The 17,171-nt window shown below is 46.0% G+C and overlaps 1 protein-coding gene across 1 annotated transcript in view; it reads right to left on the minus strand.

The window, feature by feature from the left end:
• Window positions 1–7,375, minus strand: part of LOC131267052 (homeobox protein invected) — a 63,494-nt gene extending 56,119 nt beyond the window's left edge. The window contains exons 1-2 of the mRNA XM_058269804.1: window positions 6,791–7,375; window positions 5,701–6,727 (exon numbers count right to left, since the gene is read on the minus strand). Of these exons, the coding sequence (XP_058125787.1) occupies window positions 5,701–6,727; window positions 6,791–7,375 (1,612 nt within the window). The remainder of the gene's footprint in view (window positions 1–5,700; window positions 6,728–6,790) is intronic.
• Between the last annotated feature and the right edge of the window lie 9,796 nt (window positions 7,376–17,171).

A 17,171-nucleotide genomic window follows, 5' to 3' on the forward strand; every position in this document is an offset into this window, starting at 1 on the left:
CAAGGGAAATGATCGAACGAACTTTAAAATACACATCATATAGGTAGGTATGTGCAGGTAATGGTCACTTTAAAATCATTTGTACATTATTTATACAGCAGTGTAAGTTAATTATCATAATTGTACATTTTCTAGTTTCAAACTCTTACCACTTATGAAGTTTTTAAAAAAGTATTTGTTATTGAAACGTGAAGCTGTACAACCTCAAAAAACTATTTAACAATAACAATCCTTGAATTAATTTCCATGATTCTAAAATAAACTAATTGTTAAGTAACATTTGCACGAAGCTTAAAATTATATAAAAACTTACAAACAATTAAACAAACATTGAATTTTTTGAATTTGTATTTTTTCCATCAACATTAATGTTAAAAATCACATCATTCATAGAATTTATTTTCAAGCAATGCCAGCACAGGTTTTTTCTTATTTAGTCATATCACCTCGTTTGTTGAAATTACTAAACGTCTGCAAAGAAATGTTTTGTTTACAGATTGATCTCCAAACAGATTTACTCGCTAACTAAAAACCATTCTATAAAATTGATCCAAAACAACGAAGCGTTTCGTATCGCTTCCACCTTTCTCAATTGTGTTTTTGTTGCCTCTCGTTTATGGAAATAATGTATGATTATAATATACTTAATGTTTACTAATCATTCAGTAGGTGCATTTCAGTTGCATTTCACTATTGCATTTCTGAAAGTGCAATTGATCCCATTTTTCTGCTACCGTCACCGCTGGCTTCCTTCAATCGTACGATCTATCGAGCGATGCATTAGCTCTAATTAACCGAACGTAATCCGCACGATCCCGAAAATGTCCATCAAAACCCCCATCCCGCCGCTAAGCGTGGTTCGGGATCGGAAAATGGAAATCCTCCGACAATCTGGCCGATCGATCACGACACGCCATGATCCGGTCAAAGTGATGTCCCGCCTTCTCCATTTCAAACACGGCCTTTTTCCTTGCACTTGCACGGATTGACGTTTATGTACTACCAATGAAATGCAAATTACAGCTGCACTCTCCTGGCGCTGGATTTTCGATCGATGATCAGAAACGCACGATGACCAGAGTGGACTAATAAATGACAATTAAAAGGAAACACGAGCCCGGCGCTTCTCCGGAGGCTGAATGGCGTTGGATGAAAATGAGAAACCGGTGCAGCTAGACGCGTGGAAGGATACGAGCAGAAGCACGAAAGAAAAACCTTTACCTCTGATGCAGTGAAAACCGACCGGAAAAGTGACACATGAATGATTTATTTTCAACCTAATGAAATTTCCGATCGCCTTCGAACGCAACTCGACACGCGAGCCGGACTCGGAGGGAAAACTGGCCGTGCCTTGTGTTGTGCCGTGTCGTAGAATGCACCGGCCACCATTGCAACGGCAGCTACAGAAACAGACAGGCCAACCATTGCCACCACCGTCGATGTGGTGCGCTCGATTGAGCCATTCGAGCCGGCGCGGAAAACGGAAAACCGCAGAAAACTAGACAACCCTGGTACTGGTACTATCGAACAAGCCGCTGTCGCCGACAAAACGCATTCAAGCTCGCACACACACACATTGCAGGCTACAAGTTGCAGCGCAAAATTGCATACAAGACAGAACAGCGACAAGCCTCCGGAGACCCCCTTTTCCTCCAGGGCTCCTTCCCTGAAGAGGTAACATGAGCTCCGGATCGAGCCTTCCCGTCGAAGGGCGAGTCGATTGGCGCGGGCTCGAGAAAACGCACCCTTTCACAACTTTTCCCTCCGCGCCGACTCTGCAGAAGGATGTCGCCCGAGTAAAACGGGAAGGGGAAAAGGAGACACACGACAACATCGCTCGAATGTTCTAGCATAGAAGCATAAACGGGCAGACCGGCACAAATAAAGTCAGCGGCCGTCTAATCGTCGTCTGCAGGGCGAGGGAATACCGTGTCCTTTTCTTTTCTTCTTCTGCACACATTCTATACCCTTCTTCACGATTCATTCGAAGGAAAAAGGGTTGTTGGTGCAGAATGCAAAAACATACACGCACACACACGGGTGGACTTAATGCAGTCCCATCAGCACACATTATGCCAACGTTAAACGGTGGAAGTCCATCGGGAAGGAAAAACCATGCAGTGGAAAAATACCACCAAAGAGGAAAGCGTGTAGTAAAAACGCCATTCGGTATGACGTCAAATTGGACCAGTAGTGTTTTATGAGATTATTCTCTATTTTTGTTAACTTTCAGCGATTTCACATTTCACTTTGGTTACTCACTAAGGCCACTTTCCTTTCTTACACTTTCTTTTGTTTATTTTCTTTTCTCTACCAAAACGAACACCTACGTTTAAGACATATTTACTAAAATAAAAAACGGGAAGACAACAACCTTAAAAGGGCCAACTTTGCTGTCTCAAAACCAACCCCGAAGGGCGGAAGGAAAATCGGAAAATTATCCCTTCACGCGCACGGTGAACAGCAGCGCAACAAAGCATTTATGTAGTTCACCCCTTTCGAGGCGAGTTCAATCATTTTCCTCAAAATAGATTCAAACCATAAATGAGGGAGAGTAACAACAACAAAAAACAACAACCAACTTCATAAATAAAACATTATTTTCTCAAACGGCCACCTAAATGAAGGTGGTTTTCGCTCTCTTTTCTTTCCTTTCCTTTTCTTCATGGCAGGATATTTTTCCAGTTCGTTCCTCGACGCACATGCCACTCACGCATTATTTGACCCCTGTTTGCCCGGTGAGTGTGAGTAGGAAAATGAGGAAAAGTCAGTACATCGTTGGCAGTCGAGTAGAACTTCCGCGTGCTTCCGTACCCCGGCTTATGATTTGTTCCTTCCAACCTGTGCCTTTGCAGGAACATTCCTGAATGCTTGCAATAAAATTGTTCTCTCCCGGAGGAAGAAAGGTTTCCATACTCGACGGCACGCTATAGAAACCTTGCAACATATCAATCCAACGATAACAACATAACAAAAGCAAAAGAAGGCGAACGGCGGAAGAACGGAAAGGGAGTGAAGCACAGAACTGACAGTAATAACGATATATTTAATTCCACCTTCACGTGCGGATCCTCGCAAGGATCAAAGGGGCTCATTCACACTGTCCCAGGGGCAGGAAGGGTGCCGTACAAATTGGGTGGCATATTAAATGATGGATCAACTAATTTATGATCGATGCCCGGGGCTCGGTCAGCCTGTTTTCCATTCAGGGGAGAAAGTCTTACCAAACGCGCTTGAAAGGGGTGAGATTCGCACGCCATCAACCAGCGGTGCTTATGGCACTCCCCTTCTGGCACAGGTGAGAGAGAAAATCGTTTGTTTAGCTTTGATTTACCGCTTGGAAGCCGGCAACATCTTTGGCCACGGCGCGATGACCATCACCTGCAACGTCGAATTAAAAAGCGGGAACGAGAGAAAAAAAACAACATAAGCAAAACGCCGCAAAACGCATGAAGCCCTGCCGTAGCGCCCTCTCCCTTGGCCCCCCTTTCCCCCAAGCGTACGAACGAGGGCACAAATGCACGACATGCAGTCGGTACCTTCTTAATTGCCCGCACTCACCTCCACCGCGGCCAGTTCCGCTCCCTCGAGCGGCTTCGTTCGCTCATGTGTTAATTTGTTTGCCTAGTTTGTAGCAGCTACTACAAGCAACGGTTCACGGAGTTTCCACCGCAACCCTCACCGCACCCTTCCCTGTCGAATTTTCCTCCCTTACCGAGACGCTTGTACGTTCGGCCGATTTATGGGAGTGTGTTTTTGTGTATGTTATATTTTCTTAAACGCCTCGAAAGAATGGCTGCCGCACGATCAAACGCACACCATTTTCTTAAGGTATGGTGAGAAAGAAATTAAAAAAGAAGAAGCAAAACCTCTTGAGCGGGATGTAATTATTGACGCACTTTTCCAACACCTTTATTGCCATCCCATTTTCCTCAGCCTAAGATCACTCCCACGGCGGAAGGCGGAAGGAAAATTAATCGGACCATGCATCGGGTGTGCTCCTTTCCCATAAATGATTGGCCATAAGATATTCAGCGTGCAAAAACACATCAATGAAACGATGCCGATGATTTTCTTAGGCCTTCTTGAGCACTCCGCCATGATCAAATGGCGCTGGTTAGCCCATTTCCCTGCTGGCCGCTCAGAGACACATGTTGCGTCGGGAATTTTCAATAATGCAAAGAAGCTTTCCAGCCTTTTTATTGTGATTAACTTTTCCTTCAAATTATTTTCCTAGCGCAGATAAGAGTGGTTTCTTCTTGGCGTCGAAGAAAGCGAAGTTCAAAGTGTTAGAAAAACCTACAATAAATAACTTAGTGGAAACCAGTTGCTGGATAGGCAACTGTTCCTATCCCAGGACGTTTAGCGTAACCTGTTGAAGAATGCAACCGGACGAAAGAAAAAGGTAAGATAATTTGCTGATTGTAAATATCATAGAAGAAGCCTTCATTATTCATTCGTAAAATGTGTAAAAAAGGCTAATAATTGATATAAGCAACAGTTCACACTTCAGTTAGTTATTCTCTTCAATTGGAGGAATCGTTAACAAACGATTTATAGAAACGTTTATCATTTGCTTTTATTCAAAACAGTACATTATTCCTGTCACTGAAACATGAAGAGCTTCAAGAACCTCATTTTTTCAATTTCTAGTAACTGTCAATCATTATGATTGATTTAAAACCCAATATAAATTATAATAAATGTCCACCGTTCTCGCGGGGACACTCAGGAAGAAATTATTCTAAATTATTCATTCCCTCCGGTTTGCTCGTGCCGTAAATTCAGCCCCAAAAGTGAATTCGCCTTTCCAGTTTCGTCCGGAACGCGCCACCAAAAACCCAAACGCGAATTCCCCAAGCGACCGTTACCGGGGGCCGGTTTCGGTGCATTCCAGGGCTTCGGTTCCGGGAAATAAAGTGCATCCGTCAAATGCAGTGCGCGCAAAACGGGGTTTCAAACAGCATTCCATCGGACGGCCGACATTGGGATGGATGCGATGAAGAAGGGAATGTGAACGTATTCTTTGAAGGGCATAAACGTTAAACTGGTGGTACTTTAATTGAAATTGCAAACGTTACAATAAAACGGTGAACGTAAACAGGTAAATGAAGATCACGTTTCAGGATGGATGTTCTAAACAATGAAAACAAGGCACCGGGATCATTAATTCTGCTTTTTTTAAGCGGATTTTATTTCTGAAGATGTTCATAACGACTTCGAAAACATGCAACGTAACTTATTAAATGGGTTACTGACTCGAAAAAAGAAAGTGACTTGCCACTTGTTAACTGGGTTAACATTTGCTCGCTCGAGAAGAAAGTAAAATGAACGAATTCACCGTTACAATGTAATCAAAAAAAGTAGAACAGCGGGCGAATTCTTACATCAATGTGCAGCAGAAAATAATTACAGATAATCTTTAAAAAAGTATTGTAAGACTTCAAACTTCTGCTCAGCGCCTTCGGAGCTAAGGCCAATTAAGGAAACACCTTTGAGAAAATTCATTTACATGCGAACACCTTCTGCTGCTTGGTATGTGTTTTTGTTTAAATAAGCAACCTTCATTAACACTTTTAAATGAAGGTTGATTGACTCTGTCGCAAGTCGCAAGTGAGGCGACTGATGTAAAAAAACACAGGTGACAAACGGCCCTGAAGAGGCCAAACGGCCAGCGAGAGAAAGGACCGCTCCACTCACCTGAACTAGGTCGATCGCTGTAGCGCGTGCAGTAAACCCAAGCGGGCCAAACCATCGGTCCGCCAGAGCTGGACGATCCGCCGGAGCTGCCGGAACTACTTGCGCCACCACCGCCACTCGCACCACCGCCACTAGCACTACTTCCGGACGCACCACTACCACTGGCTCCACCGCCCGCCGGTGGAGCGTCGCCACCCTTCAGCGAACCAGTCGACGAAAGGGGCGAAACCGGACTGACCACGTCCTCACTGCTGCCCACGGAACTACCGACCGAACTGACCGACCCGGAACTCGCGCGGCTGCTCCCGTGGACGCTCGCGCTCGTACAGAACCCCTTCACGCCGGCCAACGACGAGAGTCCGGAGTCCGGCCCAACGCCGCCGCTGAGATCGATTGCCGACGGGCTTTTGCTCGACGGCTTACGACCCGCTCCCGATGGCACGTGGTGTTGCTGCTGTTGCGCCTGCTGCAGCGGCGACGGGTGGCCACCTTTGGACGTCCGCTTCAGCAGCAGCGGGTCGGTGATGCGCCGCCCGAAGTCCGCCTTCAGGATGTTGTCGATGCTAAACTTCAGACTTTGGTCGTTCAACGCCACCGCGATGTTGTTGTTGAGGGCGGCCAGTGCGAGCTGGTGTTGCTGCTGCTGTTGATGGTGATGCTGCTGCTGCTGCTGGTGCTGTTGGAGATGGTGCTGGTGGAGCTGATGAAGATGGTTCCCCACGGTGGAGGAAGCAGGTGGTGTCGGCGGAGACTGTGAACTCTCGCGGGATGTGCGGCTTCCTCCGGCGAACGTCGTCGGGCTGGTAAGCTTCGAGAGGTCACTGTTTAGATTCTGCGTGATCTGCGATATTGCACTGAGGTGTGAGTGGATCCCTCGGAACGGTCCACCACTGCTCGCCCCTCCGGCGTCCCCGGGAGAGGAAGTTTCCTGCCGGTAGAGGTCTCCCAGTCCTAGCGAGATTCCTCGCGCCGGTCGGAAACCTAACTTGGCGGCTTCTGCAGGTGGACTTCGACCTCGCTGAAGCTCCTGAAGGTGTCGTGTCGCCGCCGCCGCCAGTCCCGCACCGCTTCCTCCGAGGTCGTGCGATACGCCGACCTTCGAGGGACTCACGGCGAGTCCCCGGGCCGCGGCCACAATCTGCATCTGCTGGCGCATTAGCTCCTCGGCGTACAGCTGCGAACTCCGGAGAAACTCCTCGTGCAGACGGGTCGGACTAGGGCGCAACATAACCGTAGACCCCGCCGGTTGCTGCAACCGCTGCATAAACTCCAACTCCGACGGGGTGTCCTTAGAATACCGTGACGAATCGTTGCTCATCTCCTCCACCAGCGGAGACACCAGCGTGGCACTCGGAACTAGCGTCCTCGAGCTCGCCCTCAAATCATCCGGAACCTCCTGACCGACGGACAGCTCACTGTCGTCACTGCAGCAGCTCATGCGGTCACTCTCGTGACCATCGTCCTCCTCCCCGCCGAGGTGCGCCTTCGGACTTATCCCCTCTCCCGCGGGTCCACGCTGCTCCAAGTCCGGCGGTGTACCCTTCCGGAGGCCACCGTCCGCCAGCGAGCCCAGAAGGGCCGCACCGGGCATCATCAGGCCTGCCTTTGCCAGTGCCGCACCGGCTTTGAGCGGCAGCGGAATCAGGGGCAAGTTGTGCGACATTATGGTGGCCATTTTTAGAACTCCAACCGGTGCCCCCGGGAGAACATTCCTAGCGTGAGGCCAAAAGCAGACGTTCGCGGAGGTCCGAAATCCTGAGCCTCTTGGAAGAGATTGTTTCTTTACTGTAACGATGAGTTGTTCTAGTTTGTTTGGCCTATCCGGATGCCGATTTACCGTCTCAAAAACATTTTCTTCCAACCAACACTTTGCACTTTTTGGGGGTTGGGAACTTTTCCTCGAAAATTCACTTCCCTCGTTTTCGTTTCAATGTAAATAACTACCGTTTAACCATTTCCCATTGGGGGATTCGCAGCCTGATGTCGTTCGACTTTAGAACCTTGTTCACTTGCGACAGTGATCCATGGACATTTGGATCTCGGGCGTCCTAGGAATAAACCACCACGACCAGAGTCCGTCTCTCGGGAGGGATGTGCGCACTTGTCCACACACTCACTGCACACGCCGACCCGCTGGTCGACCCAATGTTGTACGCGTGAAGGCGAAAATTAGCTAAGTAGCATATTTAAAGGCCCCGTCACAAACGGTGTCCGTGCGCCTCCTTGACTTCCCTTTTTTTCCAAGCACGCGCGAATTAACGCTAAACAACCTTTTTCTCCGTGCTTTTTTCTTCCTTACTGCTGCCCACTTCCTCCTACGTTCGCGGTTTCGCTTGCTGCGATGACGCAAGAGCGAAAACAAGAGGAAAAGCCAGCCACTGCTACTGGCCACTCGCGCTATGTTGGAAGCCCGGTTTCTGGACGCGCGCGTGTTTTTCCTTCCTTCCGCTTGGTCTCCTCCCTCACACTCCCTCTCTCTCTCCCTCGCTTTCCGTACCCCTCGACCCTAAGGGGGTTCTTCAGACGCCACCGGCCGCACACACGACGGAGGAAAGCGCGAAAATCGGACGCGAAAACGGTCGTTCCATCGCGGTACACTTCAAGCAACTGAGGCTCCGGCGAGCGGCACGGACTTCAAGCGTGCGCTAGTAGGCGTCCCGTCTCGTTTTGGTTTTTTCTTTTCTTCTGCGCTCGATTCCGGTTTCCGGCGGCGGGCTCGGTTCTCTCCCTCACTCCCACACATGCTACGGATCGGGTTTCCTTCTCCGCCTAAGAACCGCGTTCGCGATTGTGCTTCGTCTTTCTTCCTCCGGGCGATCAAAATTATCGCGAACACTAAAACAAAAGCCGCGGTTGCACAAACACTTGAGAAACCACTCGAAGTCCGGTGCGGTGGGAGTGGCGCCAAACCGGTGGTGCTTCGAGGCGGAGCATAAATTGTAGCGCAGTGAAAAACTTGCGGGAAAAGGATGGAAAGCATTCGATGCCTTTATCAAAGCAGGACCAACGCACGATCCGCGGGATTTTTCGTGGTTGCGTTGGTGGTAGTTAGCGCCCCTTACCTACACAATCGCACCCCAAGGGTGGGTTGCATCAAACACGCACACACCAAAACAGGTGCCTTTTTGAGGGTGAGTTTTTCCTATCTCTTTCTAGAGCAACACACATGCTCAACATCTATCCCCACCACTACCAACACTGGCAAGATTGCTTATGTTTTACCGCCGAAACATAACAAACGTCTTATGCGCGGGAGTGTGTGTTTGTCTGAGAAAGAGAAAGAGATGCAATACATGTTATGTGAATCATTTTTGATGATTCCCGGTTCTTTTGTTTACTTTTGATTCGTCATTATTATTGTCGGCCTTTCTCTCGGCCGAACTCGACGCGAGATGAGCTGGGAGATGGGAAATCTTTTTCCCCGTCGCCCGTGGAAAGAGGAAAAGAACCGAAAAGGCACAAGCAAAACAGAACCGCAATTAGAGGCATCATGTTTTTTGGTGTATCGTCTGCTATGTTTGGCTGGGGGATTCGTTGCGAGGGGGAGGGAAGGGTGTATGCCTTCTGGCTTATGTTTTACCACTTCACCCACACCGACCGCGCCTCCTCCCACACGCCGCAACACATAGGATCGTTATGTTGTAGCCGTTTCGGAGCCAAAGCGAAGGTGAAACTAAGGAACGCTTGGCTTTGCGCCGAGAACGAGGGGAAATTATGGAAGCCAATGTGGAGCCTCCATCACAGCTAATGAGCTTCCAACGCCCCCCTCACCCGTTCAAACCCATGCAAGCTTTTCTTTCCCCCCTTCGAAGTGGTAACACGCTGTTTGAAAAGTTTCGACAAAAAGGATGAAACGATGTTTCGGTTTTATGTTACGAGCTTTTTCGAAGTACATAAGAGGAGGCCAGTTAGGACGAGAACCTTTAATCGTTTGGCTCGTTTGATTGAAAATGCGCCTCCCCCTCCCCCACATGACACCCGAGTCCACAAACGACTCGACGCCCGAACAAAAACGAACCGAACTGAAATAAAAATGTTGCCTCTATTTGCTCAAACATTATGAAGCATTTATGCTGCCGAGCGAAAGCTTCATCTGCTACTGATGCTGATGATGATGATGAAGACTGTGTGTGTGACTCGTTTTGTGTATCATTTTTTCCTCACGAGTCGTTTTCTTTTTTTTTACCAAATTCATCATTCCACTCTGGGTTTCGTTCTCGTTGGAAGCCGCAATCAAACAAGAGAATGCAGAGTATAAAACCCTCATCGAAACGAATCTATTCCTTCTGATTTCTACAGTAGGTGTCCATATTAGGCATTATGTTGATTATTTAAATAAATTAATGTTTGTTTTACTTTCCAGAGAACCAATATTTTGCTTAGTTCTTGTTTCTTGGTTAATTTTCAATTTACCATAATTCTTTTTTTATTCTAACATGAAACCTACAATTGAACAACAAAATACTTGTTCGTTTGTTTTGCATCTTTTGCATCACGTGAAGCTAACCTCCGTTGAACTTGTAATATCATTTTAACTGCAGCTTTCAGGCCCGGCTTCTTATAGTTGTTATTAGTAAGCAACCCTCATTTACTAGATACTTACCCCAAAGAAAAAGGCGCTGTTATTTGCGCCATTCAAGCGTCTCTGCATTTTTCTTTGTCCTATCTATGCCTCCTAAAGCCTTGCTCCCAATGACGACGATGCTGATGATAAAACATGGCCATGATCATGATCAGCATCAGTTTGAATTTCGTTCCTTTTTTCTGTTTTCGATAATCTTTCCCTTTCCGTTCACGGACCTGGGGTACCGTTTTCCCTCCCATCGGGACCCTCTCTTGGACACGGAGTGGCTAAAGATGGAGATGAATCTTTTACATTCCTTTATCGTCGGTAGGCGATCTTGCCTTAGCTTGTCTACAATCGTGTTCATTTATTTTGTTTTGTGTGGATTTTTTTTCTCCTTTCGATTCAACTCAGCACCAGCGAAAGATAAACATTGATTTGCGGAAGAAAAACCATGCGCATGTCGCGTTCGGCGTCCGCGGCACGATTGGGCGAATGTTTCCCGGATGAAAAACCACCGAAGGCCAGTGAAACCCCCGTACCAACTGAAGGATTGTATCAACATGGCGTTGTTTAATCGGTCGGGCGATAAAATAAACAAGCCGGTTTATTATTTATAATCCAAACGCAGCCATCTGGCCGCGGATCTAATTAGTGCAAATCTCCAACAAAGTAACGGAAAAAACGTGCGTGTAGGCAAAACTTGATATTTAAAGATGGGACAATAAATCTCTTGCGGGTTTCATTTTCTATACTAGGATTTTTTTCCTTATATTTTAAAGGAAAATAAAATCTTTTTTATTCTATCACCTCGAAACTCCGTTTACCATCGACCAGCGACGCGAATAAACCACATGTCCATCAAAAGCCGTACACTTCAATTTGCTTAAATGCAAATCATGTTACCATCAACTCGCGTCACTTCGGTTGTTTGGAAAAATTCCTCACTATGCAAATACTGCCATGCAATCATTACTGTCTCCCCCGATCGTAATGCATTCCCGATTTTCCAGTTTGTGTGCCCATCTTCTACACGAACCATATAAGGTCCTAACCAGAAGCCCTTCCCATATGATGGCCGCACACGTCAATAGCCCTTTTTTCCACGTGCACACAACCTTCGTGCGATCTTGGTCGCTGCCGAAAAATACGTTCACGGGAAATCCAACGAGCGGTTGGGATCACGCCAAGAACCAAAAGCCGGTCGCGTTGAAATTGCAAATGGTGTGTGTGTGTGCGAAATTTCTCACCTGCCAACCATTTCTGCCTCATTAGACCTAACATGGGTTTTTCGTTTGGGGGACGGCGTGTCGGCGTCATGCCTTCGGGGTCGCTTTTCCGCGGCCCGTCAAAATCCAACTCCCGTGACCAAGACCTTTCCTTTCTTGGGCAGAGGGAAACAAACCAATGCCACCGATAGACAGCTTGACGGCGGGCTGCGAAACCGTAAGAGAATGGTATGAAGATAAAACAAAAATGAGTCTCCATTCCAAGGTCCAAGGATCAGCACAGATTTTCCACCACCGTTCGTTTCGGGAGGCTTTGCAGAGTACAAAACCATCCGCCTTCGGGTGTAAATTTGTGGACAAACCGAAGAGGAAAAAATTGATAAAACAAACAAAACGCCTGAAGACAGCTCGCTACGAACGATTGGACTTGGGTCCGGAATGCACGACTCGTGATCGTGCATAAGCAAGAAGGATACGGAAGAAAACGCCCCCTCCCCACGAAAACATCGCCCTCCAACATTTACCATTGTCACCTTCTTACCTTGCCAAATGCCCGAATTCATCCCGTAATCGATCGAGCAGGACGAGTTGAAACCCTCGACGCTGGGCAAGAACCATCGAAGCCACCAATTGGCGTGCCATGAATTCGATTAACGAATTTTGCATAAAAAACCCCCTTCGCACCTCACGATTCTCGCTTCCCGCGCCGGTTTTCCCGCCTCCTGTTTTGCCTAACGATCGTGTTGCATTGTGTTGCATTCGGGGGCCCGGCGTGATTATGTTTGCTTTATTATTTGTTTGCGCTTCATGTCGATTGCCATTGTCCGAAGTTGTGTTGTTCAGTTGCTTACCTCGCACCTCGTCTCCAGCAGATTCCTGCTCCCCAATCCTCCACGAACTCGCTGCTTGGAAAATGGAGAATCGCTACTTAATGCTCTTGATCTTCGGTTGTTTTGTTCTACCCCACTTTTCGTGTCATGCATTATTTTTTGTTTGTTTCGTTGATCATTGCTTGTTCCTACTGTTTTCTTCTTTGATCTCTGTTTTTTTATACATTTTCTTTTCTTCCGCGAGTTTCTCTCTTACTTTTCGATTTGGTTTTTTGCTTTGTTGTAAATTGAAAAGTTCGACCATTGCCATGTTGTTGAATAAAACTGTTAATAAACCTATTTTTTATAATGTGAGTGTTAGTTATTTGAAAATTAGTTTTTGATCAACCACTTCATTTATTTATCTATCTTTATATCTTTATTTATATTCATTAACATTTATAATATCTCATAAAATTTCGGACCCGTGAAGACAGGTCGGATAACCCCGTCTGCTTTCTTGTTCTATTAATTCTCCGTCACAAACCCCTAGCGCAGAGCGTAGGTAAAGAAAAACTCCTGGAAAACTCTAAGCGCTCAAAAGCAACCGATGGAAGAACAAAACCACCAATAAGTGCACAAAGGCCTCGCCGACCGGAACAAAAGAAACCTTCCCTCTGGGGCGCCCTCGGGATTTGGCAAGTTTATGGCAAAATATTTACAGTTGTCAAACGATCCGCAACGCCACCTTCGTCGCACGCTGGCTGTGTCCTTGGGACGGGTGAGCTAATTGGCATGAAAGGTTTCCATTTTTCCGGCATTAGCCTCACGCCGGTTTGGACCTTTTGCGAGTCTGATTTGATCGGCTTGAACGGTTTGTCCTGCGAAGGCGTTCGATAGCCGTAGACCCGGGTCGTTTGATCCTTTGCCAGTGAGATCTGCCGAAGACGCTCGGTTGTGACAGCCTCAATTGGGTCCTAAGTCCTTAATGGCAGGATAAAAATATACCAGTCGACCATAACTATGACAACCACGATAAAAAAGGCCTTCGAATGCGTTTCTGATTGTGCCTTCCAATATCGAAAGTAGCTTTCTTCTGTATTTAACTGTTATTCGAGCTGTCAAACATCAATTATCTCTATCAAACGATTGAAGAATTGTGTTTTCATTTTGACTTGTTTTTCTTTTAAAATGTTTCCTATTTGTGAGAAATCTACTAAAATGAGAGCACGCACATCAAATGAAGTATAAATGTATCCTTTCCACCACTGTTACTCCTAAAACCATCTCTAAATGTTCGTTGGAATTTGTTTACTTTGCCGAAGCGACCTGCAAAAGATTTCCCTAACCACAAAACATTCAATTTGTGCCACCTTGCGGAACTAAATCTATCTCAGTTCCCGAGTGGAATCCATGCAGAAACATAAAAAGAAAACTCTACGGAACGGTTCCAGATAACCGGTTAGTACCGCTTAGCATGCATTCCACGCTCGCCAAGGGCTGCATTTTTACCTGTTTACCCAAGGATCAGCACCGTCGTTTTTTGGGGATTTGCTAACAAGTGTACAAAAACACAAACGCAAAACACGGCAAACCCTCGCAACCTTCGCGTATGGTATTTGATTTATGTTCCCATTTGTCAAGCGACACGCAAACCACAATCCCGGAGTCGCACCGGAAGTGACCGGGGAAAACTTCGGACCGACTACCGTAGGACACCATATCGTTTCGTCGTGCTGCAGTTACCGGTTTTGGGGAAGCGTTGGCAAAACATTCCGACTGCAGTCGAGCGAATCCTTTATCCGTTATCGGGTGGAACTGGTACGAGGTTGCATATTTAAATGAATATTTACCGTAAAAGGATCTCGTGAGGCCATGCGAATGTGGTTTACCCAAGTCTAGCAAATACTTTTGCCTACAATTAAAAGCCTGCCTGTTAGGTAGAAGGTAAATTCTAAGCTTTTTAAATCTGTTTTATATTTACTCGAAATCATTCTTTTAAAACCACAGAGCATAACGATGGACAATTTTATACGAAAAAAAAAACAGATTAACTTTAAATCCAATAATTTCCACAAGGTAATTTAATTCAATAAAAGAAGTTCAATCAAATTAATTAATTTCTGATTTCCATTCTTAAACTGAAAACTAAAAGCCGATTGATTATGTTTTGCTTCAACCTCTGACATTAATTATGACATTAATTGTAACTCTTCCATTTCTCGTATTAAGATTCTTTCATTTCTCCCCTTTGTGGCCACCAGGAATTTGTGGCAGATTTTTCCAAGCCACGTTTGCAATCGCACCATCCCCTGGGCGGCCATTTTTTATTGATCTCCATTCATTCTACGAGAATGCTCCCCGCGGTGTTAATGGTTGATGGCGTGAGAAAACTCTATCGTGCGCAATAAAATAAACTTATTTACCATCGTACCACACACCTCAAGTGTGTACGCAAGCATCTGTAGGGGTTTGGGATGGCAAGAGTCCTTCCGGCAGACTGCACCCGGGAGGGAAGAACTCGGCGAACGTTTGAGCTTGTTAATGGGCGTTTGTCTCACGATCGGAATATTTGCCAAATCGGGAAAAGTGGTGGAGCAAATCAATTGCATCCTCGTTCGGGAGAGTGCACATCCAGACACACACACGTGCACGCGTTTAATTATGGCCTTATTCATCGCAGAATCCATCCGACGATCGACCGAAAGGGACACTCAATCTCAATCGCTTTTGCATCACTCGCGTATGTCAACGATTTGCATAATCTTTGCACCAAAAGGAACCGCGTTCACGCACGATACGGGGGAAAACCGGGGAGAAACGGCTCTACGGAAAGCCTTTCCTTTCCTACGGACGGCGCCAAAATCGGCCACTCAATCGGATTCGGCGATGGCAGAAAGGCACCATCATTACACGTCGGCCGTGGTCACGTTCGGAAAGTGTGAAGTAGCCAACATTATCGACCAACATCGGGGCGCTTTCATGGGGAGGAAGCGAGTTTCTCTATGAAGTGCCGGTGGTAATGAGATTGCCTTTCCACAACCCGCTCCAACGGGATGTAGCGAATGGAAAATTAACTTCTTCACGATTAACCCGCCGGCAGAGGAGTGCAGCTTCAGGAAGGGCAGAAAAACCAGGCGCATGGTTCCTAGAGGAAAGTTAGCACTTTGTGCTGGTGTTGCAAGAACGGAACATCGGCCCAAGGTGATCGTCTCGGAGCGGCATGTTTGCCGTTTTGCAATTCCATCACGTCATCACCTTCACGCGGCTATCGGTGTGTGATTTTAACAGGCGGTGATTTCTTCGTCCAGCGCCGATTACTTTGATGAATGCTTGTTAACGCGTTGATGCATGAGCGAATGCCTCATCTTGGGAACTTAGAACATGTTGCAGTCAGTGTTACCATTCATTTATTCATTTCGTTTCTTCGTTCGTGATATTCACATTATTTTCAACTTTTTTAATCAATAATCGTATTAAAATTAGTTTCTATTTATTTTTATTTTATAATTATTTATTTATTATTATTTTTGATCTTGATTATGTTGTAAATTACTCAAAATGCTAATTTTTATTTTGTGTTTTAAAAAGTTTTATCTGTTTTCCCATGGTTTGCCAATAAAATTATTCTATTCACAGTATTTTTCTAAACTTAAGACTATTCTTAAAAAAAAATTACAAAACTGTTAGAATCAAGGAATTCTTTAAATTGTTTTTCATTTCGGAATCAAACTTTTCTTTTTTGCGGCATCGCCCCCTTCAAATTTTACATTATTTTTCATTACAGAATCAATCTTTTTATTTTGCGTCATCGCCCCCTTAAAAATTTGTTATTTTGTTTTGTGAAAAGCTACAAAATTTGGTACTGGATGCGGTATTTCACTAGCATTGTTTTTATTTCAATCAATTACCATTACGTGCGAATGATTGTTGTTAAGAACAGATCACCTTTTCTCGCACCACAAGGCGTTTGATCGACACGTTAATCACTGATTATATCATTAGGACAAGGTAATTGTGACGGTTCCCCATATGGACGGTAGAGAATGCTTCTGTGATGAGGATATTCCCGCAAAAGATTCAAGTGTTATGTACAAAAAAAACGGCGTACAGAATGTTATAGCAGAGCAAAAAATCATAAATTGTTAACCATACGACGGACGACATTCTTATGCTTGAAATATCTTCCACTGTAACATGTGTTCATTACCGGCACAATCACAACAGGTTACAGGTTGTTAATGGAGCAAGTGACCGAAGAACTCTCGCCCTGCCAAATGGTCTCCAAACATTGGACAACAGTTCGTTGTCGTCGAAGAAGAGATTGTTTCGTCCGGGAAAACCACGGAACGCACGTCTTGCAGCACGTTGTCATTTGTACGTCACGGAGGAAGCCATCTGACTGGGTCCAGTTAAATGGTTTGATTGAACCGGGCCATCGGTCTATCATTAATGTCACTCATTTCGCCCATCAGCCTAGACGGTAGCTCATCCATTAAATCTCTACCTCTAAACAGCCCACTAACCGACGACGAGCGGCACAAAAAGGCAATTATGTGGCAAGCGTTTCTCTCTTCTCTCGGGCCCGGGTCCGGGAGTTGACCACAATCGAACGCCGTGATGCAGGGAATGATCGGCGCAACATGTTTATGATTGATTTATGTGCCCTCGACCCGGGGTTTTGCTCTGACCGCAAGATCGAATCGTGTCCGGCGCTTGGCTTATGATCGATCTAATGACTTGTCCGATCCCCGAACGGGTGGATTAAAATTCAAAAGTAGTTCAAAAAGACAACCCTTCCCACAAAAAGGACACTTCCGGCATCATCCGGCATCGGCGTATGCGATCTGGCTATATTTTAGGGCCACT

The sequence above is a fragment of the Anopheles coustani genome, chromosome 2, assembly GCF_943734705.1.
Source record: "Anopheles coustani chromosome 2, idAnoCousDA_361_x.2, whole genome shotgun sequence".
NCBI classification, from domain to species: Eukaryota; Metazoa; Arthropoda; class Insecta; order Diptera; family Culicidae; genus Anopheles; species Anopheles coustani.